Genomic DNA, 27555 nt, shown 5'->3' with positions numbered 1-27555 from the left:
TCAAGGGAGGTAAGGTTTATTTTGGCTCACGGTTTCAGAGGATACAATCTATAATGGCTGAGGAGGCAGCAGTGGGAGTATGGGACAGAGGTGGTTCATATGTCCTGACTGGATCAGACCAGCAGGAGTGTATGATCCTTAAAGGCTCACCCCTCAATATGCTAAAGGTTTCACAGCCTTCAAAATAGAGCCCTAAGTTGAAAGACCAACAGCTCAAAACAAGCCTCCAGGTACATTTCAGATTCAAGCCGCAACACACACCTTAATGTATTTCAACGAAGCTACACATTCACAATTTAACAGATACAGTTTTTCATCAGGGATTCATCAGATATCACCCATANNAGTGTTTAGACTGTAAATCAGATATAATTTTGTCAAAACACCATAAAGAGTCCTTTAAATAATCAGGAAAGAGATTTTAACATTATTGCTTACTCTTATGATGAATTTTAACCAAATTGTAATTCTATAATCTTAGTTTATTTCCTATAGACTTAAATTATACTGCTTGCCAGGTAATGCAAGTATTGAAGCAACTTTCTAAAATTAATTTAACTGCAAATGAATTATAAACTCAGCCAGCACACACAGACGGTTTGACTCCACTGCTTCAGAATTAGTACTACAAAAAGTAACCACTGCATAGGAAGAAACAAAGTCTTTTCCTTAAAGATTTTCAAGAATTATAATAANAAAAGTTCATGGAGAGGCCAACTCAGTTTTTTATATACCACTTTGCTTTCCCATTTAAGGGAAAAAGAAGTTATCAGGATTAAACAAAACAAAACTTCTTTCACTTCCTGCTTATAATAATTTATACTAAAAAATACTGCAATTATACTTATGGTTTCTTTCCCTCCCTTCAAGTGTAAGGGCAACAACTATAGTTCTAGTGAGGAGACTTGAATAATCATATTATGCAACTCGAAAGGAAGATAGAGGCACAAAAATTGAACAGACTTTGGCTTTGAAGAACCTCATGATAACCCCAAATGACAGACTAGAAACAACGAAAGATTACAGCAGCAAGCAACCATCTCTCACATACACACACGTTAAGAATTCCGTTCCTCTTCTAATCAATCAGCTATATCTTTTTGTTTCTCCTGCTTTTTGGTTGTAGGTAGCTCAAGACTTGCCCACTGCATGGGTTCCGCCTTTCTCATAGTGATCTCAATCTTTGTTGCAGTCATCGTTACGTAACTTCGTTTAACATCAATTACCTACAACACATCAAGAGTAAGAGTTAACCTGGTGCTTTTATTGTTCTCAGAAAAACACATCTTGTTTAATTTCAAAATCAAGCTTCTGGGGCCATTTTAGTGCAATTTAATTATCTTGATAAAGCATGTTAAGGTTATATTCATGAACTTTACATAAGCATTCTAAAAATGATCTTAAGAATCAGGAAAAATTGATGGATTCATAATACTTACACCCCACAGTTTCACATTTTGATGAAATTCTTTCTCTCCTTCAAATACAATGTGTACATTTAACTGAAATAGATAATGTATTGTCATTATTTTGGTGCTAAGTATTGAAAATATGACCATAATACACACTAACCATGCAGTGAAACATTGAACCACACCAAGTCAAGAGTAGACTAAGTACTAATTATAAAGACAATACTGGTATTGCTCAAGCTAGGACAAAATGTCAATGTTGAGCCCCACTGTTTCATTTAAGAAAATGATTAACAGGAAAAATTAGCTAGAAGATTGATACTGAGAAACAAATATGTATTTTGTGATTTTTCTAAGCTACTATACTTCTAGATAACTTTGGAATAAAGTCTACTACACTGTGAGTTTCACTTAAAATATTGTTTCTATGAAAGTCATTTGTGATTTTCTGATCAGAATGAAGAACTTTTGAGAAAATGTTTATATATAAACAACGCGTTTAAGGTAATTTCTACTGAGTTACTTAATATACTTACCAAAGTACTATTTGCTTCTACTTGACTGAGTTCTGGTAGGGAATTTTTAGCATACACTGAGATGGTAACTTCACCCCCAGTCTGATGCCAGTCGTGTCTACACGGAACAACTTTTTTCCCCTGTAATGTAAGGAAAACTTTGTAATCTTAAAAACCACTACACAATCACTGTTTTAAAAAGAACTGGGTCAGTTAATGTGCAAAACTTATTATGCACAACGAAGCACTTCATGCATTCAAGGCTACAACTTCTAAAGATCCTAGAGAGGCTTAAATAAATTATATCACAAAATATCTTAACAGTTTATGATGTGAGTACCCTCGTTTCTCCAATTTGGTTTTCCTTCTTTAAGGTTACATTGTTACTGTCCATTTAGGAGATATTTTACAGGCCTCATTAAACTTTTATTCTATTTTGATATACTAAGTACTGAAGACAGAAATGAGAAGACATTTGTATGGTAAGAGACAACTATGAACTTGAGAGCATGAGAAGCTTAAGTTTATTTTGAATGAATGAACGTTTTGGGGATGTTACGATTGGAAATATGGTTCTGCCGGTACTGTGCCTGCTTTCCAAGCATGAAGCCTGAGTTTGGAACACCAGCACCCACATAAAGATGTTCATCTGTGCTGGAATGGATCTGCAGCCCTAATGCTGGAGGACTGAGCACAGACCCCACAACTGAACTGATGTGCTGCTCTAGCCTCAGGGAAAGACCATATTTCATGAAATAAATTGGCCAAACTTGGAACGTTCACACACGTGTACACACACACACACACACACACACACACACACATTGTAAGCTAATAACTATTCTTATGATTATTAAATTTCCTAGTCCTTTCTTATTAACATGCAGATAATGTCACACCTTACAGAAATCATCTTCTGACTGCTCTTATCAAAAGGAGCTATTTTCCATTGTTACACTATGTATGCTATCAGTAAATTGAAAAACAAACAAACAAATGGTGATGTTTTCTAAGTAAACTGCTCTAAGAAAGAACAAATTAGCCAAAAAATTCAGGGAACTCTGAAATACTTATTTTTTTAAAGTATAAATTGTTAAGGTTTGACAATAGAGAAAAATGTCTGAGCAAGCCTCACTTTCTTTTTTTTTTCCAAACCTCACTTTCTGCTAGTAAAAAATTTCTTCAAGTTTTATGGTCAGTAAACTATAATTCAAAAGCAAGAACAATGAGATACCCAAATATTGAATATCCTTGAGTTAAAGCCTTGAGTTACAGATACAAGTTTTATGAACTAGAAAGGATTAAAAAAATGTCAGTAGTAACAGCATAACACAAAGGATTTGTTTATATTAATGATATTGTTAAAATGATAACAACATCTTTGTTTATATTAATGATGTTATTACCTTAATTTACATTAATATAAACAATTTACCTTTGTTTATATTAATGATGTTGTTAAGGTAATAACAACATCATTAATATAAACCCTTATTTAGCAACAAACCGGTTTCCTGTTTTTAACTTAAAGGACTATAAGGAACTATGTTCATAGGCCTAAGACTTTTGGCCACTAGATAGAGATTTTATGTATGTATGAATAATTTTGTAGCAAAAAAAAAAAAAAAATCAGATTTAAATATTGGTTTAGTAACACTAAATTAATAGGAAGTGGTTTTATAAAACAGTTTTAAGAATTGGAAAAGGTTGTGAAACTAATTTTTTAAAGAAATGTTTTTTAGATTTCTTCTGTGTGGATGAGTGCTTTCCTGCATGTGGTCTGTGTACCACACACATTCATGTGATGAGCCTTGCGGATGCTGGGAACCAAACCCTGGTCCTTTGCAAGAACAAGAGCACTTAACCACTTAGCCAACTCTCCAGCTCCCCTGTAGCCAGTGCTAGTAAGACAAAGAGCTTTCAATTTTGGCAGGTTGAGGATAGTATTGAAAACTTATATACCTGAATCAATACATACAAGGATTATTTTGTCAATAGTTATTGCTGAGGTATTAAGATTAACTACTTTGTACACATGACAATATTTAACCCTGTAAGAGAGCTACTTTTTTAATATGAACACATAGTAACTCATATCTCTTAAAAACCATTTAGATGAATACAGATCAGCATATTACTTTGAAAAAGTTACTTACTGCATCTTTTTTAGTCCATACATGCTTCCCTCTTGTACAGCCCTCTTGGGCTAAGAATGTATTAAAATCTGAAGTTTTTCTTCTACAACAGCTCCAATATTTCATCCTTTAAATTAGACAATGAATTAAAGCCAATATTTTCATTATAACAAATGTAATTAAGAAATAAAAACTCCAACTTTAAATATCTTGCAAGTACTTAACTGCTAAAATACATACATACTAGGGAAACTCTTAAAAACCAGGGTGTTATTTATTGTAATAATTCAGCTTTTGACTAAATATACAGAACTACTTGGAGTCCAGGTCTGTTTTCTCATGGAGAATGTACACCTATTCCCTCATGAAGCTACCAAAATGTGGTATGACCAAAGATACTAATATTCATATTTCAATAACAGTAAAGAACATGGAGCAAAGTAGAATCTAGTGTTTCCATACATGATGGCCAATCACAAGGAAGGTAAAACCACTACTAAAGAAACAACCCTGCACAGGGAATAAAAATCATAGATCTCCAAGTTAAAAATCCTGAAACACGTGGAAACAGTTGAAAACTCTAATATAGTAAAGTTTCTATACATTAATTGTATATAATTATATTACAATGTACAAACAAACTGTTAATTGAGAGTTATGGAAAAGCGTGGCCTTTCTTGGTTACTGCTTTCATTGCTCCACAGCTAAAAAGACTAATGTCCTTAAACTGAATGTCAGTCCTTTACAAAAGAAGAGTAAGTCAGGCTATACAGCAGGACATGCCTGTAAGCGGTGCCACAGGAGGCCAAGGCCTGAGCATCCCGAGGTAGAGGCTGTCTGCATAACCAGTAGAACCCTGCCTCAGATTAAACACAAACAAACAAAAAACCCAAACAAGTCCAAGTAAGATCGCACTGCAGAATCACGATGATTACTTAAAAGCTGTAACCCTGTTTTCTCCTGTGTTTAAAAAGGCAACTGCACCTCCCCACTTTCTTAGGTTATTATAAGGATTAAATGGTATTAATGTAGGTAATAACTACACTGCAGTGTTTAAAGATATAAAGGTTTAATTAATATTTTGAATCAATACTATAAATATTTTAATTAGGTATATAAGTTACCCCTCGTGGAAAATAGGTACTCCAGAATGATATACACAGACTTCTTCTAGACTCTGTAGACCCTGGTATGTCTATAAAACAAAGACACAGAGGAAAAACATTAGCTGTTTATCTCACACTTGCATCTTATAATACCTATCTGACACATAAGGCCTTCATATAATACTAACAGCAGCTACAAGAACACTGTTAAGTTCATCAAGGAATGGAAAGTGACCCTCTTTTGGACATGGTTAAACTCTAGATCTCTGGAAAGAAAGCAAACAGAAAGGTAGGCAATTTATATATAAGATGGTTTTAGCCTTTTAGGCATGAAGTTACACTGATTTATATTTAAATATTCAAATTCACAGAAACATGTTGGAATCAAGGGACTTGTACTCTCACCAGAAACATGATTATATGTACAGTATATTCACTCTGTGTGGGCATTACAAATTAATATGGGAAGTCTAATAATCATTTCTGAAGTTTCAGTAGAATACTGATTTCTTATCCCTACAAATGGTAAAATGAGCTGCAGACCTATATATACATCCATGGTTTGTCTGGAAGATCCGGGCCCCACTGCTGCTGTACGTGAAGGCTCTACAGGTGAATTCACAAAAAGTCATGTTAATAAAACATGGATGCAGCTTGCAGTATATTCTCTACTTTTGTATTCATATTAACTAAAGTATAGAAGACCAAAATTTTTGGTTTCATTTTTGTTAAGTACGAAGTGCTAGGAGTTTATCTCCTTAAGTATATATGTTAGAATCTGAACTTAGTACTGCCACCTAAAAATGTGTCTTTTCTCATCTTATTCAATGGCACCAAGTGTACTCACAGATGTCTTCCACATCTGAATCAGTAAGTCTGTCCCCTCTACCTCTAACGTTACCACAAAATCTTGTCAAATTCAATGCAAATTCAAACAACATATCAGTTTAACCTCACTCAAGAACTAGCAAATGCACTATTTCCATTTCCCACTTCTCAATTTCTCTTCTCTCCTTGGTACAATTTTCTAATTACTACCATTCTTCTCAAATTCCTTTGATTAAAAACACCATCATATTCAGTTATAGGTGTTTCACACATTTCTCTCTGCATAACAAAATGACTGTAGCTCAGTATTTCTTAAATAAGGAGAACAACAGAAAAAAAGACAAAACTTCATTGCATGAAAATTAAAAGTCCCTCTGTTTATCAATGACATCATCAGGTCAGTGTGAATCATATAAAATATCTGACAAAGGATTTGGCAGCTGTAAGATATGAAGATTTCCTACAAAATTATTAAGAAAAAGATGACCAAAAAGTAGGTGAGAGATTACATACATTTAACCCGAGAAGAAAGAACTAGTCAGCTTAAGAAAAGGACTCGGGGCTGGAGAGATGGCTCAGTGGTTAAGAGCACTGACTGCTCTTCCAGAGGTCCTGAGTTCAATTCCCAGCAACTATATGGTGGCTCACAACTAACTGCAATAGGATCTGATGCCCTTTTCTGGTGTATAAATAAATAAATCCTAAAAAAAGAAAGAAAGAAAAGGTCTCAACCTTAACACCAGTGAAGAAGTAAAAAGCAAGGAAGAAAAAAAGATTCTAGTGTGTAGACAACCCGGTGGATACTATAAGCATTTGCCTCCATTCAGCTAAAATTGAACATACATACAATTCCATTTCTAGTCACTAAAGTTACACACTGAAATATTTAGAGTGACATTATTAAAAAAAATAGGAAGGAAAAAATCAATTATCAATTGATAACCTCAGAGTCCCAAAATGGGTCAGACCATGGCTACATCCCATAAAACAAAGAAATTAAGAAAGATAACAAGTTTTATTATTCCTTTTACATTGACATCAGTAACAAGCAAAAAATAAATGCTGAGAGAGATTTTTGGAAGAAAAATGTCAAATAGTAGTTAAGCTGTCTTTTTTAATACTGTCATGTTCATTTTGAAAGCTCATAAGTTTTGAGTATCCCCCACCCCCACCCTCAAGGAATCTCAGACCAGAGGAATAGAAGGCCAAAATCCAGTACCAAATCAAATGGAAAGGCCAAATCATAATGAGTTTATGGTAGGTGGGACCATACCTGACTGCAACTGCTTTATTATATATTATTTCTAGCCCCCTATTTAAGCCTTAATCTCACTCAGCCAAAATGGACTTTGGGTGGATGCTGTTGGATCTTTGTCCCTCTCCTTAGTGTGATCACATGAATAAAAGCTCTTTAATGTTTTTCACTATTAATTTATCTGTTTTAACTAAATTATCAAAGATGAGCTTGGCTTCTTGGGACATAGGCTGACTTTAAGTCCACCAATTACCAAGGTTCTTGAATGCCCAACTCTTCTTATACCATTAATTGTACACATATGAGCTCTATGCCATTCACATAGCTAAGCACTCAAAATAAAACAAAAAGCAAACAAAACCGTATTATAATCCTTACCATGAGATGGAGGTAGTTAGGAACAGAATGAATGAGTCAAGTAAAGGTAAAGTGTCATAGAGGAGAAAGCATGAAAAGGTAGACAGAACAGACAGCAAAAGCTCTCACGGTGATTAGCCACACTCTACATTTAGTCATTCAGCAACCTACTCTCTGGAATAACACTACCTGTTTTTTTAATAGGGGTGAAGCTGTTTTCCCTCCTTCTGACTTATCACAGAGCTCTCTTCCTGAATTGGGTATGGTAGTACACAACTGTAATCCTAACACTCAGCTGAGGGAAAGGACTGGAGTTTGAGGCCAGGTTGGGATAGAATAACTTGCTTCAAAAAACAAAACAAAATACTTCCCTGAAGCAGATAACGGCTTACCATCAGTTTGAAGTAGCCCAGCCCCTTGTCCTGGGTTAGGCCTTTCCCCACGTCTACTTCTTCACCCACTCCTTTCAGATTATTGCCCAAGCCCCATGACCTCCCCATCTGCTGAGCAACATATCTCTAAAGCCACTATACTTGTATGGTTCCCTCTGTGGATAGCAACTCCCAGGGTAATCACCATCCCCTGCCCTCACCCCTGAATTTTAACTAGGGCCACTGACAAATCTTATCTAAGTAGCCCACAAGTGGAACCACACTAGTTGCTAGGTTTATTCTATTTATTTTAGGTCTGTCTAAATTAATTATTCAATGGCCTACTTTTATCTTCCTGTCCACATTAGAAAATGCTCTATAGGATGAGATTTTTGTTTAATTTGATACTATTATCTTCAGTCTGAAACTTGTTGTATAGCACATAACAAGTGCTTATTAAATGTTAATCAAATTAGATTTATCCCAATTATTTTATCCGATGTTTCTCTTAGAAGTCTTACTGAATTTATAACCCTAGTTTTCAGCAAACATGTAAGTAGCACACAACTATTTGGCAACTTTAGAGCGAACTTCAGTCCTCTGAATATTAACATTTTACTGCATATATCCAAAGTTTTATAATATATACCTTTGAACACCCTCCATTTTTACAGGAAGTCCCAACCTTAATTTCATCACTGTCTTCTTCTGCAATGAAGAAAAAAGAAAGGTAACATGAGGTTTCATAACTATATTCTTTTTGAAACAAGAGTAATAAAACTACAATAATAAAATAGTACCTCCACTGGTTTTTTTGTTTGTTTGTTTTGTTTTTCGAGACAGGGTTTCTCTGTGTAGCCCTGGCTGTCCTGGAACTCACTTTTTAGACCAGGCTGGCCTTGAACTCAGAAATCCGCCTGCCTCTGCCTCCCGAGTGCTGAGATTAAAGGCGTGCGTGCCACCATGCCCGGCTATGTTGTATTATTCTTAAAAAGTATCCTTTCTTTTAAAAAGTCTAATTCAAGGAAGACAATGAGATAAGGACAAAGGCACATCCTAGCACTTGAAAGGATGGGGCAGATGATTATGAGTTTTAAGTCATCCTAGATCACACAAGCAACATCCAGAATTGCTGGTGCTACTGGTCTTCTTGTCTCAAAACAAAAAGCCTTATCCCTACTTTTTGCCTATATGCTGTCAAATAATATATATTATGTTTCAGTCTACAATGCAGTGATCATCCAATCTTCTAAAATCCTATATTCTCTTGTGAAACAGAAGTCATGGATGATATTTTTGTCCTTTGATATTAGGCAGAAATCAAATGGATAATAAAAAATATTTTATATGGTATACAAAGAAACATCTTAGCTGAAGAAATTTAACTGATAAAATATTTAAGGAATCATAAGTTTGAGCAAAGGCATCATTAATGGACCAAATGCTACTTCTCCGGTGTTATTTGCATTTGGGAAGGAAGGAAGTTCTCTGCTACAATATGTTACATTTTCACACAGTGCAATGTAGCTATTTCTTTTGACAGAAAATTACTAAATTTTATGTCTATTACTTAGACAGAAAATTACTAAAAACAAATAAACAATCCAAAAAAAAAAAGTCTTACCTTTTTTATCTTCTTCACTCCCGGATGACAGTTTAAGTTTATCAAGTGCTTGTTTTAGGGAAGCAGATATTTTTAACTCCAAGTTTGTCATTGGTTCATCTGGGCTAGAGAATTTTGAAGTTTTATCATCAATAGACCAAAGTACTTCTTTGTACTTAAAATTGATAACCTTAATAATCTCCCATATGAGATGTTAATTGTCTGTGCATTACATTCTTTCCAATTAAAAGTATTTCATGAATAAAGGCCATAACTGACCAACACTCTAATTTTCAATAAAATGCTGCATCTATTAAGAAATTAAGTTTCAAATTTTCATGCCATTGCTAGCATAAAGATACCACTACACAGTGGACTATAAGAAGGAAGGAAAGACTAGAGATTCAAGCTTGTAAAGATGAGTAAGCCCCATGTAAAGGACTGTAGAATCCTTTTCACTTCATCCTCAAGCACTAAGTGAACACAAACTCATCTGTACGAGTTGAGTCAATTTACTTATGTGAAGAGTATAGACTTTTCAATTTAGATAAAATTTTATGACTGTGTAAAACCACCACCATCTTCTAGTGCTTCTTAATAATTTATATATATATATACATAATATATATATACACACACACATATAATTTAAGCCTATTCTGTAAACAATTATGGTTATTAATAAATGTAGCAATAAAAAGATGATAGGTTATTCACTCTGCATTTACAATAACTTGTAAAACATTAATGAAGTACACTAGAATCTGTAACTCATGTATCATATAGATTTAAAATAAAACAGTTCAGTGCTGGAGAGCTAATTCAGTGGTTTAGAGGAGTGTTCTTCCAGAGGATTGGGGTTTGATTCCCAGAACCCATAACGATGGCTCAAAAACTGTTTATAATTTCTGTTCGAGGGGAAACAGTTGTTTTCCATGGGTTCAGGGATGCAAGTAGTCAGACACACATGCAGGCAAAACATGCCCTTACAGATAAAACAAAATGAAAAATTAAAATACACTTACTTTTTCTCATAGCCTCTTATGTAAAGCTTATATATCTGTGTAGTCCATCATTTAAAGAAATGGTAATAACTCATATTGGCATTAAATTCTAATAGACTGTACTGAGATGTAACAGATTTAAAGATGAACTGTACTGTAACAAAACTGCTGTTCTTTTCTGGTATTCGTGTAACTGTGTAAACTAGTGTTTGATAGTCTCTTAAGACTGAATTAATACTGTAGGAAGAATAAAAGCATTTTGATCTTTAATTACAGCCTATACCTCAAAATGCTAATAAGCAAATGAACATCAAAAGTAAGGATTTTTATTTTGGGGCTATATTATGTAATGATCTATTAATTTATTTAAACATAATAAAAGGAAGAGTTGGAAACACTGTAAATTTATAATGTGAATACAGCTTCTATTGGTTGTGATGATTTTTCAGGCTTGCACTTAAACACAATTCACGTGAGGAACAAATCTGGAGCCCAAATTCTGTATTTATATTTTACAGTCACTATTTAGGTGCAGATTGAAGATCTTGCCTTACAGGAGTAAACCCATTAATAATATAGTGGTTCTCAAACCATGGGTCATGACTCCTTTGGGGGTGGGGTCAAACAACCCTTTCAAAGGAGCTGCCTAACACCACTGGAAAACAGATATTTACATTATGATTCATAACAGCAGCAAAATTGCAGTTATGAAGTAGCAATGAAATAATTTTATGGTTGGCAGGTCCCTATAACACAAGGAACTGTATTAAAGAGTCACAGCATTAGGAACCACTGAATTAATGCATTTTAAAATATAGTCTGGTTTGAACAGGAGGTGAACAATCTACTTCTAGTTCAAGGTGAGCAAAAGCAATTTTTAAACTATTTTGACACTGAGGGTATCCTAACTCAAACTCCCTAGTACAAATCTGAAAGTAAAGTAAGTGACTAGGCCTCTGTGGCTCTTCAATTCAAACTAACTATATAAAATGACAAGTCTTTTACCAAATCTCACCATGCCTTCATGAGAATGTTACACCAGAAAACAGAGCTATATAACCCTCCAACTGTGAGAACATACCCTCAAAAATTAAAGGGTTACTACCAAAGGAAAAAACACGAGTGGACCCTGCAAATGTCTTTATACAAAATGCTAAAAGAAAATACCACCAGCAAATTCCAGTATGATACTGTCACAAATATAAGTAGCTGTATAGATTATACCTTGGCCTTTTTATTGCTTCTACTGGCTTAGGGGCTTGAATGATGTGCTCCTGAAATTTGGGTTTTAATTCAGATAGTTCCTTCTTCTCAGTAGTCTTGACTTCAGGCTTTACCGGTTCAGGTGGCTTCTCACTATTATGCCTACCTTTTGTACAGCCCTGTTAGTAAAAGATATGAAGTTATGCTTTGACCTACTTTATGTATGTATGTTTGTATTTTGGGTGTTTCAAAGGCCTTTTCTAATTATACATGCCAAAGTTCTTTATTCAAAAAGGCCTCAGTTTGTAGTATCAGTTATTAGAGTGCTTGTCTAGCATGTACAAAGCCCTAGATTTGACTTCCAACACTACTAAGCCTGGCATGGTGCCACCTCTAATCTTACCACTTGTATTTGAAGGCAGGAAGATCAGGAGTTCAAGGTTATCCCTGGCAACCCAAGGATGCTATGCTATCCTTATGCATCCTTGGGCTGCATAAGACCCTGCTTGACATAACATAAGCAAAAACAATCTGAGCTTCCCCTTTCCTATTAAGCTGAAATATGGCCTTAACCCAAATAATTTATTAAAATTTATTTTCTCATCTAAAACACTGAAATAATGATTGTTCTTTCTTGGTGCCATATAAAACAAAGGACCATTTCACTGATGTCTTAATGAAATTTACTGCCTCTAATTAAGATTGCTTATATTATTTATTTATATACTCTCTATCCCAATTATCAGCCTCCCCTCTCCTCTCAGTACTCCCTCTCCCAGATCTTTCCCCCATTCCTCCTCTTCCTCACCCCCTCACATACTACACCCTGCGCCTCCCTAAAGTCACTGCAGTGCTAGGAGCATCCGCACTGCCTACAATCATTGCCTGCCTACAAATTCCTTCCTGATGTTCTCTTCAAGAATACCAAAATAAAGGACATAAAATGACAAATGGTTAGCATAATAAACTCGTAATTTTTCAAGGCAAAATTCTCCAAGGCAAAGATTTTTGAGGTTATGGAGGAGATGCAGCCCCTTTATAAAGTATGGTACAGTCTGATATTTGAATAATGTACTTTTAGGGAAACAATACAGAGGACTAAACTAGTACTTACTACAATGCTTAAGAAGTCAGAGAAATCAGTTGTCCTTCTTTTACAGCAAGACCAACCCTATAAAACAAGGAAAAACATCAAATTAAAAAAAAAAAAAAACCTTAAAACTGTGTTACACTTATTTCTTTGAATCCTGAAATTACATACACACCAGTTCAACTTTTGTACGCTGTTTCCTAATCACACAAAACGATCTTATTTAAAAAAATAAACAATGACTTCCTTAAAATAGAAAATCAATCGTGGTACAAGGCTCTGCGTGGCCTGCGAGCTCTTGGGCGAGGGATATTGTGATGGAGAAGCTGCAGTGTTGCTGGGACCCTGCAGGTTGAGCCACCTTGGCCAACTGGGCCCGGGGCCTCACCGCACAGGATCTACCAAGGCCATCTGCCCCATCATCCCTGAACCAGTTGGCCATTAATGCAAACAGCCACAGAGGCCCTGCACTCAGCTTCCCCTTACCCCTGCACGCTGCCCATTACCAGCTGCTCAATGCCAAGCTGCAAGCTACAGCTGTGGTACCCAAGGACTTTCGAAGTGCTATGGGAGAGGGTAGTGTGCCTGAACCAAGCCCTGCCAATGCCAAGTGGTTAAAGGAAGGCCAGAACCAGCTTCGGACGGCTGCTACAGCCCACCGAGACCAGAACCGAAATGTGACCTTGACCTTGGCAGAGGAGGCCAGCAAGGAGGCTAAGACAGCACCTTTGGGTCCCAAAGGCTTAATGCATCTATTCTCTGAGCTGGAGCTCTTGGCCCCCAATGCTGCCAACAGAGGATTTCATGGGTCCGCCTTGATCATCAGCACCAGGAACAGGGACCAGATGAAGGAGAGAAAGCAGCAGGAGAGGCTGAGGAGGATGATGAAGAGGAGAAAGAGGATGAGGACTTATCTTCTCCTACAGGGCCACCTGAGCCTCTGGATAATGTGGAAGTCCCCTCTGGGCCCCGGCCCTCACAGATAGCCCCCGGGAACATAGCAAGAGCACTAGCCTCAAAGCTGGACCACCTTATCACACAGATTTCTTCTGGAACCACAACGCTTTCCAGACATATTCAGATCTACCGACTTGAATGGATAAGGGTCCAGGACACCTGAGGGACCTACTATTGGCACATCCCAACGGGGACCACCCAGTGGGAACCCCCAGGCAGGGCCTCCCCCTCACAGGGGAGCAGTCCCCAAGAAGAGTCCCAGCTCACCTGGACTGGCTTTGTTCACCAAGAAGACTTTGAAGAAGGAGAGTTTTGGAAGGATGAACCCAGTGAGGAGACTCCAATGGAGTTGGAACTAAAGGACCCTGATTGTTCTTCCCAGCCCAGAGCCTCAGCCCAGAACCAGTGCCCCAAGAGGAAGAAAAGCTGTCCCAAACGAAGGCCAACCCAGGGATCAAGTGTTTCACCGTGGGCTACCTAGACTGGGTAGAGATGACAGAGGAGGAGCTGGCCCCAGGATGCAGCAGGGTGGCAGTCAACAACTGTATCTGAGAGCTCTACCACAAAAAATGATCTATATTATCTGAAGGCTGGGGGCTGGGGAGAGAAAAAAGATCTGCTGCTCCAGCAGTAGCATGAGACTCTAAAGCATGCATGTGTGGGGCACTGGGCTAGACAGTGGAAGGGACTTTGCTACGTAGCTTGTGATAAGCTGACCAAGAAGCTCAAGTGCCACGTGTTTCACTGTGAGGCACCTGCCAAGAACATCACCACCAGCCTGCATGAGATCTCCAAGATCATGTCTGAACGGCGCAATGCTCGCTGCTTGGTAAATGGACTCTCCCTGGACCCGTGGATGTCCTTTTCCAAGTGGAATTGCCAGAACCAAAGAATGAGCTGGTGCAGAAGGTTCCAAGTCTATTATCTGGGGAATGTGCCCACTGCTAAACCTGTTGGAGTAGATGTGATTAATGGGGCCCTGCAGTCAGTTCTGTCTTCCAGTAGCTATGAGTAGTGGACTCCAAGTCACATCAGCGTGGCCCATGCCACACTCACCATCTTGCACCAGCAGACAGAAGCTGTGCTGGGGAAGTGTCGGGTGCAGTTTCTCTCCTTCCTGGATGTGGGCAGATACGTGCACATGTTTGCATGCATCATGTCTGCTGGCCTAGCCTCCTTCTGCTGTCACACGTTTTGGTGTGAGTCCAGTGCTGCCAATCTCTCAGAGGCTGTGTAGGCTGCATGCATGCTCCCGCTACCAGACCTCCACCTCCACCTCCTGCCTCCCAGCACCCCCTGGGGAGTCAGTTGCAAGACATGTAGGTAGGGGTGTTCAATGACTGTGGGGTTCCCTCAAACCCAACCATCTAGGATCCCAGACCCCATGAAGAACTCCCATCCTTCCTCTGCCTGCTTGCTTGGGGCCCCAGGGAACTCAAGGGTTTGGGGCAGGTAGGGAGAGGCTGTGGATGTCCTTCCTACACCCCATGTCCCCTGGGCTGCCCTTCCTCAGTAGCTGGGGTTCCCTACCTAGGGGCTGGGAGAGAGACATTGAATTCCTTCACAGAAGTCTTTACACTGGACTGATGATACAAGGGGCCAGAAGCAAAGCCAGCCTTGGGCTCTCCATCCCCAGAGTTTGAGGTGGAGCAGGAGGAACTGGCCCCATCCTCAATGGCCCAGCAGGGCCAGGAGGGGACTGGTGTTGGCATGGATCTCCTTTCCCCTGTTATACGGGCACCTCTGCTGTACTGATATCAATAATATAGTCTGTCTGCTGGGGGGTTGGGGGTGGGCGAAGAAAAAAGAAAAAGAAAATCAGGGGCTGCTTTTAAGAATAGTATTTAAGTTTTTGGAAAAAAAAAAGTTTTTTAACACCATCTATTGGATGAGGGAATGTAACTCACTGGAAGAGCTCTTGCCAGTGTACACAAGACCCCATTTCAATTTCCAACATCCTCTCTCTAATTCATGTATTTAAAGGATCTGAGGAGTAAGGTGATTTACCTGGGGAGGGGGGGAATCTACTAAGTAATAATTATAGTCCTTTAGTTTTTATTTTTTTAAAGATTTATTTATTTATCATATGTAAGTACACTGTAGCTGTCTTTAGACGCACCAGAAGAGGGCATCAGATCTCTCATTACGGATGGTTGTGAGCCACCATGTGGTTGCTGGGAATTGAACTCAGGACCTTTGGAAGAGCAGTCAGTGCTCTTAACCGCTGAGCCATCTCTCCAGCCCAGTCCTTTGGTTTTTAAAGTAAACTAGCCTTATAGCCAGAAGCAGAACAGACAGAAGCAACTGAGATATGTGCAGTTTTAACAAACTATCAAGGGCTGCCTGGGTATTAAAGCAAGGAGCCACAAAATTAGGGAAGGAGACAGACTGATATTGTCCTCTACCTACCAACTTAAAGTAAGCCAGCACAGAACACTTTTAATGATTTATCAGCATGGAGGCTTTAGTTAATCCAGAGCTTAATAGGCCCATAGTAATAAATAATTTTAGTCTTTTTCCATCGTAAACATACATCCTCAGTTTCAGGTAATAAGAGAAGTCCTTAACTGAGTAGAACATTAAACCAATGAAAATGAAGTAAGGTTAAATAATTCCCCCTTGGTTACCCAGAAAAGTGACTGCTTTGGTATTTAGATGCCTTTATCATCTTGATTCTTTCTTAACTCTCAATAAAAGGCATGAGGAACAAAAACCAGAGGCCCCTGGTTCTGAAGCTCTCTCCCTGTGTTGTTTGCCTTACCTCCACCTGTAAGATTTACTATTTGTTCTTTCACTGTATTCTGGTTTTACTAAGAGCTTGCCTGGCCTTTCTTCTGGCCTTCATCTTTTCTGTGTCTGGTGCAATACCACTGAAGACGTCTCATAATTATTTCACTCAAAAAACAGATAGTTTACATAGTTTATCAGGAACAGCTTACTGAGGTTGCTTTTAGTTATTTTTAGTTCCAATGTAGTAGAAAGTAAAGAAATAGAAATACAATATCCTTGTGTCCCTAAGATAATATTAAACTCACATGGGTAGTTTCTTACAGCATAGAAGTTTTGGTAGTGTTTTTTAAAAACACTATATGCTCTTTTAGGGTTCTCTCTGGTTTTTAGAGGGAAAAACTGAATACCCTGTAATTTTTTTTTTTTTTTTGGGAGACTCTTAGATTGAGATGCACATAACCAATTACCAATCTTACGTAGTTTAAAGTGTGCTGATATTATCTGTAGTCTTCAAAAAAATGTACTGTCAGAGGGCTTTTACATGCATACATACATACATACATAAAATTATGTTAGATATTTAGCATTTAATTGATACATGAAAAAAATCTAAACAAAGGTGCAATCTGCTAAGTTCTATGACAAGGAAACCATGTTCCAGGGCCCTTTCCTCAGGTTCTTGCTTTGCTCTTTTTAGCCTCGAATCGTCTTTAATGTGTTAAAACTGATTATGGACGTATACTTCTCTTTCTTGGAAAAGAATTATTTTTTGATTACTGTCCATTACCTTTCTTACTGTACTTTATTTCGTATTTTTCCCTTTTAGTATTTCTGATCTCCTATCCATTGGAATGATTGCTTCCAATTTTTTGCAAGCCCATTCATTTGTATACTCAAGTTGTCACCTGCCGGTGATTCTCAGAACACATTCGAATGGATGTGTCCTACAGACAATATCAAACCATTTCACATCAACTGAAATACTTTTTATTACCCTCAGTTTTGCAGTTGTATTTACTAGTTTTTATTTACTCAGTTTATTATGTGTTCAGGTGTGTGCCCTATATTTCTTTTAATCTAACTTTTTGAGTCAAGGTCTCTCACAGAACCTAGAGCTTGACAATTCATCTAGACTGGCTCGCACAGAGAAGCATAAGGACCCACTTTTCTCAGCCCTAATGTAAAGATACTCCTTTCACCCTGATTTTATGTAGGTGCTAGGGAACAAATTTAGGTCGTCCTCTTGCTCAGATGGCAAGTGACGTCACTGATAATAATTCTCTAGGTTCTTGTTGTCTGACAGTATTCTATAAATATCTACTGCAAACCTTGGCTTTCCAGTCCGCTGGATTCCATGGCCTAGTAAATTTCAAGTAGTACAAGCATTATATGGCTTGCTAGTTTCATATTTAACTAAATGAGTAGTTAAATTTATATTAACAAAAATATTCTAATGTCATAAGGTGAATATTCGGAGAAAAAGTTTTGTTTATATTAATTAATACTCAAGGAAAGACAGAAAGTAACCTGATATTCTCAAATTTATCCTGTTTTAAAAATGTGTAAGTCACTAAGAATTTACATACCTATTATTCATAAAAGTTTTTTTAAACAGGTAACATTAAACATTTGGTCAGAAAAACAAACAAATAGCCCACAAACAAGAAATCCATTCTCCCATTTCTCTGATTCTTCAGCTTGCTAGAAAATAAAAGAGAAAATGAGGTATCATGTTTCCAGTAAACAAGTCCAACTAAATGTGTGTAAGCATTAAACACCTGAGGCAACACCTTCTAATACCTAAGGGAAGCCTTTCTTGTTAGTCACAGTGACAGAATAAAGACTGAGACCAATATGACTGCTTTAATTCAAGTTCAAACTTAGGAAGGGAATAAATCATTAGGAAAGTGGTTGGAATATAAATAACTTTATAACTGGAAAACATCACTGTCAACTATCTCTGTCTTTAGACAATCTGCTTAAAGTACCCCAAAATGGTCATTAGGAAAGAAAAACTAACAATCTATGGAAGAAAAGAAAAGGTTTTATTACATCTTTCAATTTATTATACAAATAAAAAGAAATTGAAAAGGTATCTTGTACCTACCTTTAGGGCATCATGAAAGACAGGAACACCTGGGTGGTATGTGCAAGCATCTGTTCAAAACAGGAAAGGGAAATCACACAAATGCTGATAAACAGAAGTGTATATATCACTTCTTCCTTTAGGCGTCAGGGTTTCACCCTTTTTCCAAAATCGGGCAAATTCCTTAAAACTTTATTAATTCCTTGTATTAAAAATATTACGTTAAATCTCTAGGAGTATGAAACATGGACAAAATGAATCCAGAATTGTTAAAGGGTAATGCTCAGAAATACTCTGTATCGGGTCTTACCCTTCCTAATACTGTGACCCTCATGTGGTGACCACCAACTATAAAATTATTTTGGTTGCTACTTCATAACTGCAATTTTGCTAGTACTACCACTGCTCTATATTCTGTCATTTTTTTTTTTTAGTAAAATTTGTCTATTAATAAAACTTTAAATTCCAGTGATTCTGGCAATATTATTTTTTATTCTCTAAAAATCTCATACATGTATACAATGTATGTCAGTAAGAACCAGCACTCTTACCTGCTATGCTACCTACACCCACCAACCCATCTCATTTGCCCTGAACTTTACCTCCACTAGAACCAGTTAGTGCTGCCTGAATGCATATTCACCTGGCTAGCCACTCCCCTGAAGCAAAGTAACTCCTTCCCCTGCAGCAGCCAACAGCCAGCAGACCCTCAGCTTAGCCTAAGGGACCAAGGCCCCTACTCTCTCTGTGCTAGTTTGTAACTAGCTGACCAGTCTCAGCACTCCTCCCCATCTTCTGTTTGGCCCTATCTTTGCATGAAAGCAAACTGAAGTATACTTATAAACCTATCCACACAAGTTTCCCAAGAAATTCTCTAATAAAGAGTTTGGGAAAAACAAAAACAAAAAACAAAAAAAAAACCCATCACCACCACCACCACCAAAACCAAAAAACCACCTCAACATTTTAGTAACTGCTGTAATATCTAATTACTAAATTAGCATTTTAACCAATTCCTAGATACAAATCATAGATTTCTACAGTCTTTTTCATTAGTGCTATTATTTTATATTTCCTGTCTCTCTTCTCATTACAGAATAAAAGTTTTAATTTATTTTGTTCTTATACAAAATACATTTATTACCACCAGCAATGTGGAGTGTTTTGTTTAAAACAATCAGATAACAGGCACACTTATTTCCTGACAACAGTGGCATGAGGGTAGGGAAAGGTTTCTTTCTTCTGTAAATGTCTTAACTCACTCAACTTTCCAAATTTAATTCCCTACAATCCAATTCCTAGTGTTGCCATGAGATCTGTCTACCCTCTGCTACTAAGTTAATATTACCGTCTTAGTAACTGCTATGTATACAAAATAGTAGTTAATGCAATGGAACAAAAAGAGGCTATTAATTACGTACAATGAGTTAGAATATAGAAGTTCAGAATAAAAACCTGTATGTACAAAGATATGCAGAAGAGAGGGAACCATTTAAAATTGAATTTAAAGTACAGACACTACTAAAGTATATAATGTATAAACACAGCCAAGTCCAGGATGTCAGAAGCAGCTAGATCTTCATGGTGTAACTGGCATGAATGAAATGGGAAAAACCACCATTTTCAAAAGAAAATGACAGTTAGATAGACATTTCTTCTCTAGCATTTATGACATTTAACAGTTTTCCTGAAATTCATATTTAATGATGGGAATAGACAACACATTAGTGGTTAAGTTTGGAGGGCTTTTTTAGAAAGGTTTAGCTGAAATTTTCATTTGTCACTCATAACTGCTGTGCTGTTTGCAAAAGTCTGTCTACTTTAGCTGCTTAACACATGTAAGTTACAATTCACTATTCTTTTTAACATGTACTTGAATTACATACTAAATTGCCCTATCATCTTGAAAAGAGTCTAATTTTCATACACAGGCAAAACAAAACAACATAAATCGACATGAAATAAGGCAATAAGCATGGAACATATACTATATCACTAAGAGCAGGAGGACTGGATATAGACTGGCAGCTTCTTACAAGTAAAACATCTATCACTGTACTCCTTGAAAACCAGAACATATTGGTATCTTCTGCACTAATCTTTTAATTTGTAATTTTAATGTGTAAAGTCAAATGATTCCCATTCTAAATAGCTTTCTCCTAAATCCAGTGTTATCAACTGCCACTCATTCAACCAATTTACTTGGCATTTATCCCTACTTTCTAAAACACTTCCCCATTTGGTCAGCTGACTGGTGTTCCCTTGATGTATGTGCCCCAAATTGATGACTGTCTATTTTCTCGTGGCTTTCCTAGCCTCTGATTCCATTTCACACACACAAAGACAGATAAACTTCCAACAACAAGCTGGTATCTCTCCTGAACTTTGGTCAGGAATTTAGTACCCTAAAAATATTGCCTCAGGCTACAACGCATCAATGTATTCAGTACTGAAGTAGAATACGCACATATCATGACAGTTAAACGTGTGTTCATACACTGGCTGTGCTGCATCTTTCCCTTTAAATCCTGTCCCAGTCTCATTTTGAAAGCTACCAGTTTACTTGTGTACCAAGATCACTACCTACAGAACTGGTCTTAACCTCTTTTACAAAGCTGATCTGTGTTAACACGTGGTGTTCCAGTCTCTGATGAAATACTTCAGTGTGGTTCAGTTATATAATGAGTATATATATATATATATATATATATATATATATATATATACATATATGTATATATATATGAATGGATATAAAGACCATACTATACATACTAGATGAATCGGAGATAAGTGTTGTTTATTCCTGCAATAGCCCAGTTATCTGCATAAATACTCCACTCAATAATGAGATTCATTCACACCTCTGGTTTCACCCAGCATTGGTGCTTGCTTTCATTGTGCATTCCAAATTAGACCACACTGGCTTTTGGAACAGCACTAGGGGATCATTTTATGCTGGAATAGCGTAGTTTAAAGCTGTAGGCCCCAGTAAAAGCATGCCGAAAACGTTATTGTGGAACGGATGTGTAACAGTCATTTCCGCAGCCCAGCACGGTTTTTTTAAAAGCAAGTAATTTGACAAGTGACAACACGCTTTCCACTAGTACTCAAACGCAACAAGAAGTCTAATAGTGTGCACCTCTTTATACCTCTTACGCCCAGGAATCACAGCGGTGACTGTGTAAACCGGGTCTGGATAGCCTAGAATTGAGCAAGTGCAGGGGATGCCCACTGAGGAATGAGGGGCGCCGGGGACACCGAAGCGTCCGGTCCTGCGCTCCCAGAGAGGGTGAGAGACCAGGGAGGCTCCCGGGGACCGCAAGAGGTGAAGCCAGGTGAAGGAGGCCAAGGGTCGGGAGAGGGAGGCCGGGAGAAAGCTGCGGGCCACGGTCCTCCTTACCGTCCGAGTTGGCCTCTGGGTCGAAACGCTGGCCACAGCCGCGGTTGTAACACAAGAGCGCCATTCCGTCTTCCCGGCGAAATCCAGACCACCCGGGACTAGAAGTGAACCACCGCAGCAATCACCAGCCCTACTGTTCAGGCCGCAGCTAGCTTCCGGAAGCCGCCGGTACTGCTTCAGGAATTTTCCCGAACGTTCCGGTTGCACAGGCGCAGAAGAGACCGGAAGACGGGCCAGCGCCGGGCGGTGGACAGATTTCCTACCGGACTGCCACAGGTGAGCACAGTCGGGTGGACCCGGACAGTTATGGATGAGACACCCAGGGGAGAAAGCGGAAGACTCGGCGATCTCTTTGTGTTCCGCCCCGCATTCTCCCGGCGTGCTTTGTGTTCCGCGGCACGCCGAGTTCACCGCGCAGCCGCGCTCGCTTGCCAGAGGGTGAGTGAGGGGTGCGGCCCGCCCCTTTTCCGGTCCCTCGGTCCAGGTTTGTGCAACATCAGAACCTTTGCTCCTATGCTCCTCTGGGACTGCGTCAGTTACTAAAAATTGAGGTTAAGTCGTCTTAAAAAGACAGGACTTTAAAATGAGCAAACTTATGTTTTTTTAGTGCAATCCTAGAGTCAACCACAATTCTAAATTGAAATTTCACGTTAGTCATAACGTAACCTACGTTCAATCTTTCAGTAGGTCTTGTAACATTTTTAGTGTGCAAAACACATTATTGCATTAATGGGCAACTTGCAAACAGTACTGTCCTCAGCGCATGCTTTCTATATGATGCTTTTGAAATAGCAGAGTGTTTTGATGACGGAAAGTAGTTGTAATTTTACCAATCATCCCAAGTTTATTAATGAAGATCTATTCACAACCTTCCCATCCCATTAATAAAAGAATTCTCATTTTCTGTATCTTTTTATGCCTAGAAATATCAAACTTATGTGTTACTACAACAAAAAAATGTATTTATTTAAGCTAATAGAATTTTCATTTTATGCCATTGTTAAGTCATTTATAGCCATTGTTATGAATGTGAAAAAATATAACATAAAAGCAAAATTCTAGGCCTTTAGGCCCAGGCTTGAGACTGTGACCTCTATGACTCAATGCTCCAAGATATGCTAATCATAAAACAAATAGCGACATTCCTCCACCCACCCGCTTCCTGGGTTCAAGGAGTGTTCATTCAAAGAAAATCATCCTGATCCACCCTGACCATTGCTGGAACCCGCTATGCAAATATGCTATTGTTAGGGGCTCTTAGAAACTGTATTGAGAAATAACCCCCACAATTACCAGGTATTCATTGTGACTCGTGATTTTGCACTTCCTTGTGACTTTTAACTGGTATTTTTGGTATTTTCCAACAACGTCCTCCCCACCTCCTTGAGTTGTGGTTTCTTCCCTTAAATACCCCCTTACCCAGCTACTCAGGGCGCCACGGTCCTCTACTCCTGCATGGTGTATGACCGTGAGTGCTCTTGAATTAAAAGTCCTCTTGCAGTTTGCAGCAAGACTGTTTCTGGTGAGTGATTTGGGGTGTCGCCTCTCCTGAGTCAGAACATGGGGAAGTCCTCACGTTGTGGGTGTTTCAAATGATGGAATATGTTGAATTCTGTCATTTTTCACTCTCTCCTATAATCTCACCAATTTAATTATGCCCAAGTCAATAATCAATTTACTGCGTATTGCTCCCCTCCCCCACTTTCAAAGTAGCTAATACTGTGTGAAGGGCATAATCCTTTTAAATACTTCTAAATTTTAAAAAGACTATATATTGCCAATTGATTTCTAAAAGGTGGTATCAATTTTCACTTTAGCCATGGATAGCTACTATAATTGACCATAGAAATTAATCATAAATAATAAGAAATGGATAAAGCACTCTAAAAAATTTTTATGACCAGTTCCAACATTGCATATCAGTGTCACAACATCATTAATGGGATTATTAGATGAGTTGTTTAGGTAAGCTTACCATTTAGCATCCGTAGTTTTTTACTGATAAAAATTTACATTCAGTAAATAATTTCTTATAGTATATAAACTGAAAATACAAGAATATGATATCAAAATGAGCAATTCTACCACTGAGAAATAACTGTAGAATTGTTAAAATAACTGATAAATTAATTTTCATTACTCATACAAAGTATTTATACTTATAGATGTTAAAACAAAACAAAACACCAAGAGGTACCAGGATGGCTTAGTGAGTAAACATGCTTGCTGCCAAGCCTCAAGACCAGAACTAGATTCCTAAGACCCAAGTGGTAGGACAGAATTGACTCCTAGTTTTCCTCTGACCTCCAAACATGTTCTGCGATGTGCACATGGGTCACGAACATATGCCACAAATGTATGTGATTAAAAACTTACTTTGAAAACATGGTGCTTCCGGAGCCCAATGGAGAACCCATGGCAGCTCAAGTGGGCTGGGCCGTTCGACTTTTCTAGCCCAGACTGGCCTCCAGGGAAGTAGCTGAGGATGATCTTGAGTTTCTGATCATTCAGTCTCCCAGGTGCTGAGAGGGTTGACCTATCAAAGATTTTTCTAGACAAAATAAAACGGGAAAAATGATAGATTCAAGGACAATGGATCTGTGTTCAGTTGGAGTCCAGCTTTGTACCACACACGACTGCCATAAAGCCTTTTATACTCAAGACATTGAAAGAGTTGTCATCAAAAATGACATGTTTTCACTTCAGCTTAGAACTGGAATGATACTTTCTGGGAATAATACAATTTTTCTCCATCATGTAAAAATGTATATTGACAGATTTGAAGAGTTGCAGAAGTTATTTGTGACCCATTTAACTTACACAAGAAGCTAGCTCAAAAGGATCTGCATGTAATTGACTTAGATGATGTCACTTTTATGAGCACAAAGTTTGGGAGACAATTCGTACCTGATTGAAAGCTTTGTCCAAAATGTACCCAGATTACCAATGGAAGTGTGGATGTTGATTCAGATGACTGCCAGAGATGGAAACCTGAGTCAGATGGAAGGACTGCTAAAGCTCTGAGGTCACTACAGTTTACAAACCCAGGAAAGCAAACTGAATTTGCTTTGGAAAGTGGTAAAAGTGAGAAAAGAAAGCTCACCAAAAATTCATGCACTGCTTCCAACAGACAAATTATTCCAGCAAAGAGTACAGTGTATGACTGCCAGGGCCTGCTGATTTTCAGTGGCATGAACCTCTGTGACTGCCTGGACGAGGACTGCTTGGGATGTTTCTATGCCTGCCCCACTTGTGGCTCTACCAAATGTGGTGCCGAGTGCCACTGCAACTGCAAGTGGCTATATGAGCAGAGAGAGTTTGAAGGAGGAGAGATAATCCACAATAAACATGGTGGAAAAGCATATGGCCTGTTATCTCCCTGTCACCCATATGATATTTTACAAAGATGATCATCCAAATATTGACCAGCAAAGACAAAAATGAGGCAAAGAAATAAACAGTGACATTTCTGGAAGTGAAGTTTGGATCAGTCGTAAATGGAATTGTAGACATCTCCACTAGTCCAGAGTGTTGATTACCATTGCTGTTCTGGAGACAGATGTACATCAGAGGAACCTGATGATGGAAACTTACCACATTGTCAAGAGAAGTAAGTGGCTGGGATGAACAAGAAGATGGTCCTAGACAAAGTTATGGTAAAAACTTAACGTTACAGGCTGCTTATTGTAAATAGATAGCTTCACAACATTGCAATGGTTAGAAAGGTTCCTTTTCAATGTTGCTAACAAAACAAATGCTGTTCAGACAACTTTTAGGCAAGACAATAAAACTCCAGTTCTCAATACTTTAATTTTCTTGTCCATTTGTAACTACAAGTTTTTAAACATTTATTTATTTATTTATTATTTATTTATTTATTATATGTAAGTACACTGTAGCTGTCTTCAGAGGGAGTCAGATCTCCTTATGGATGGTTGTGAGCCTCCATGTGGTTGCTGGGATTTGAACTCAGGACCTTCAGAAGAGCAGTCTGGCACTCTTACCTGCTGAGCCATTTCACCAGCCCTGTAACTACAAGTTTTTAATGTTTTGATGTATATCTAAGGTCATACAGCAATCCTCTTTCCTCTTTTAGCATTTCTTTGGTGCATGGCCTCAAAGTGCTGTGTAAATGGCCCAGCCCTTAGCTGGAAGCAGGGCCTGTGACACAGAAAATTGATCTCCATGCAATACAATAGGTGGACATTTTGAAAAGAAGCTGGATACCTAAGTGCTAAAATACAGTTCTTCCAACTAGAGATGAACATGAATGTCCATCACACCATCAGCCATTCAGTTCTTCATCTATGCATTCTTGGTGAAAATTTGTTCTTGAAGAAAAATTTGTTCCTCTTTTTACATTTAAAACATGAGTGTATGGTACATAAGTGGCTGCACATTTGTCTCAGTCACAGCTTCATTGCTGTGAAGAGATACCATGACCAAGGAAGCATTGTATTGAGGGCTTGCTTGGGGTTTCAGAGGCTTAGCCCATTACCATCATGGCAGGGAGCATGGTGGTATCTCTGAAGTATCACCATATCTTTAAAGTAAGACAGATGTGTCAGTGTCTGAGATAATTATGTCCTTACCCATAGGCAAGAGAGCCTGGGCCTGGCCTGGCTTTTGAAACCTCAGGGCTCACTAACAATGACATACTTTTCCAACAAGGCTATCCCTCCTAACTCTTATCAAACAGTATCTCCTGCTGGTAAATAAGCATTCAAGTGTATGATGAGCATATGGGGACCCTTATTCAAATCATCACAGCAGTATTTCTGGCTGTTAAAACTGTGGATAGATGTGAGGATTGAGACTTCTAAAAATGTCCCTTAAGAGAATGATGAAAAATTGGAGAAGCTGGGACTTGTCAGATAGAAACAGGGCTTCTACTGATGAAGCCTTCTGAGAAGTCCGAATGGAAGCAGCTCCAGCACTTCTTACTTAGCCTTTGGTAAGCTCTTGTAGCCTCCAAGGTTCTGATGTGCCTGAGTCTTTAGCAGCTTAAAATATTTGGAAGGATGAAAGCCAGTTTGAATTTTCCAGTACAATAGTATTTTTGTTTAGTTGGTTATCTCTACACTTGCTTGCTTTTCTTTGATAAAATGCCATCTCCAACTTGGAATTAAATGTGCTTTCATGTAGGGTTTTTCTTTGAACCAAGTGTCAGAAACCTAATGAGCAAATCATTAGATCTGAATGTCAGCTCACTGTTGTAAAAAAAACTTTTTTCACTATATTTTTAAATTAAACGGTAGAATTATTTACTTTTTCTAAATTAAGGAAATGTTTTGCAGAGCTAAAGATAGACTCTAGTTTTATCTGAACCCTTAGAATTCTTTGGTTTTAGTCATTTATTTATTGTCTCTTTTTGTTCCAAAGTGTGTGTTAGGGCTCTTTTTTTTAAATTTTTAATATTTTTATTACATATTTTCCTCAATTACATTTCCAATGCTATCCCAAAAGTCCCCCATAGCGCCCCCCACTTCCCTACCCACCC

At 38.1% G+C, this 27555-nt stretch overlaps 1 protein-coding gene and 2 pseudogenes across 2 annotated transcripts in view; 2 read left to right on the top strand and 1 right to left on the bottom strand.

Moving 5' to 3' along the window:
• Chordc1 (cysteine and histidine rich domain containing 1) lies at positions 1 to 22274 on the bottom strand. Its single transcript, XM_021171825.2, has 11 exons — positions 22056 to 22274; positions 18674 to 18723; positions 12904 to 12960; positions 11811 to 11968; positions 9604 to 9707; positions 8629 to 8687; positions 5187 to 5257; positions 4084 to 4189; positions 1949 to 2068; positions 1440 to 1502; positions 1 to 1226 (listed from the first exon to the last, which is right to left on the bottom strand). The coding sequence occupies exons 1-11, from the start codon at positions 22117 to 22119 to the stop codon at positions 1083 to 1085; spliced, it is 996 nt and encodes a 331-aa protein (XP_021027484.1). The 5' UTR covers positions 22120 to 22274; the 3' UTR covers positions 1 to 1082.
• Positions 13236 to 15224, top strand: LOC110301373 (annotated as a pseudogene).
• A 2373-nt stretch (positions 22275 to 24647) lies between the features above and the next one.
• Positions 24648 to 27555, top strand: part of LOC110302640 — a 7382-nt pseudogene continuing 4474 nt past the window's right edge. The window contains exon 1 of the transcript XR_002378827.2: positions 24648 to 25665. The product of XR_002378827.2 is annotated as an ARL14 effector protein pseudogene (transcript). The remainder of the gene's footprint in view (positions 25666 to 27555) is intronic.

The sequence above is a fragment of the Mus caroli genome, chromosome 9, assembly GCF_900094665.2.
Source record: "Mus caroli chromosome 9, CAROLI_EIJ_v1.1, whole genome shotgun sequence".
Classification (NCBI taxonomy): Eukaryota; Metazoa; Chordata; class Mammalia; order Rodentia; family Muridae; genus Mus; species Mus caroli.
This window is presented reverse-complemented; position numbering and strand designations above follow the sequence as displayed.

Coding starts and splice junctions, on each gene's coding strand:
- Chordc1 (XM_021171825.2), bottom strand. CDS start 22,119: ATGGCGCTCTTGTGTTACAACCGCGGCTGTGGCCAGCGTTTCGACCCA. Junction 11,969..12,903: donor CTGACTTCTTAAGCATTGTA/GTAAGTACTAGT, acceptor TTTTACTAACAG/GGCTGTACAAAAGGTAGGCA. Junction 4,190..5,186: donor GTACCTATTTTCCACGAGGG/GTAACTTATATA, acceptor TCTAATTTAAAG/GATGAAATATTGGAGCTGTT.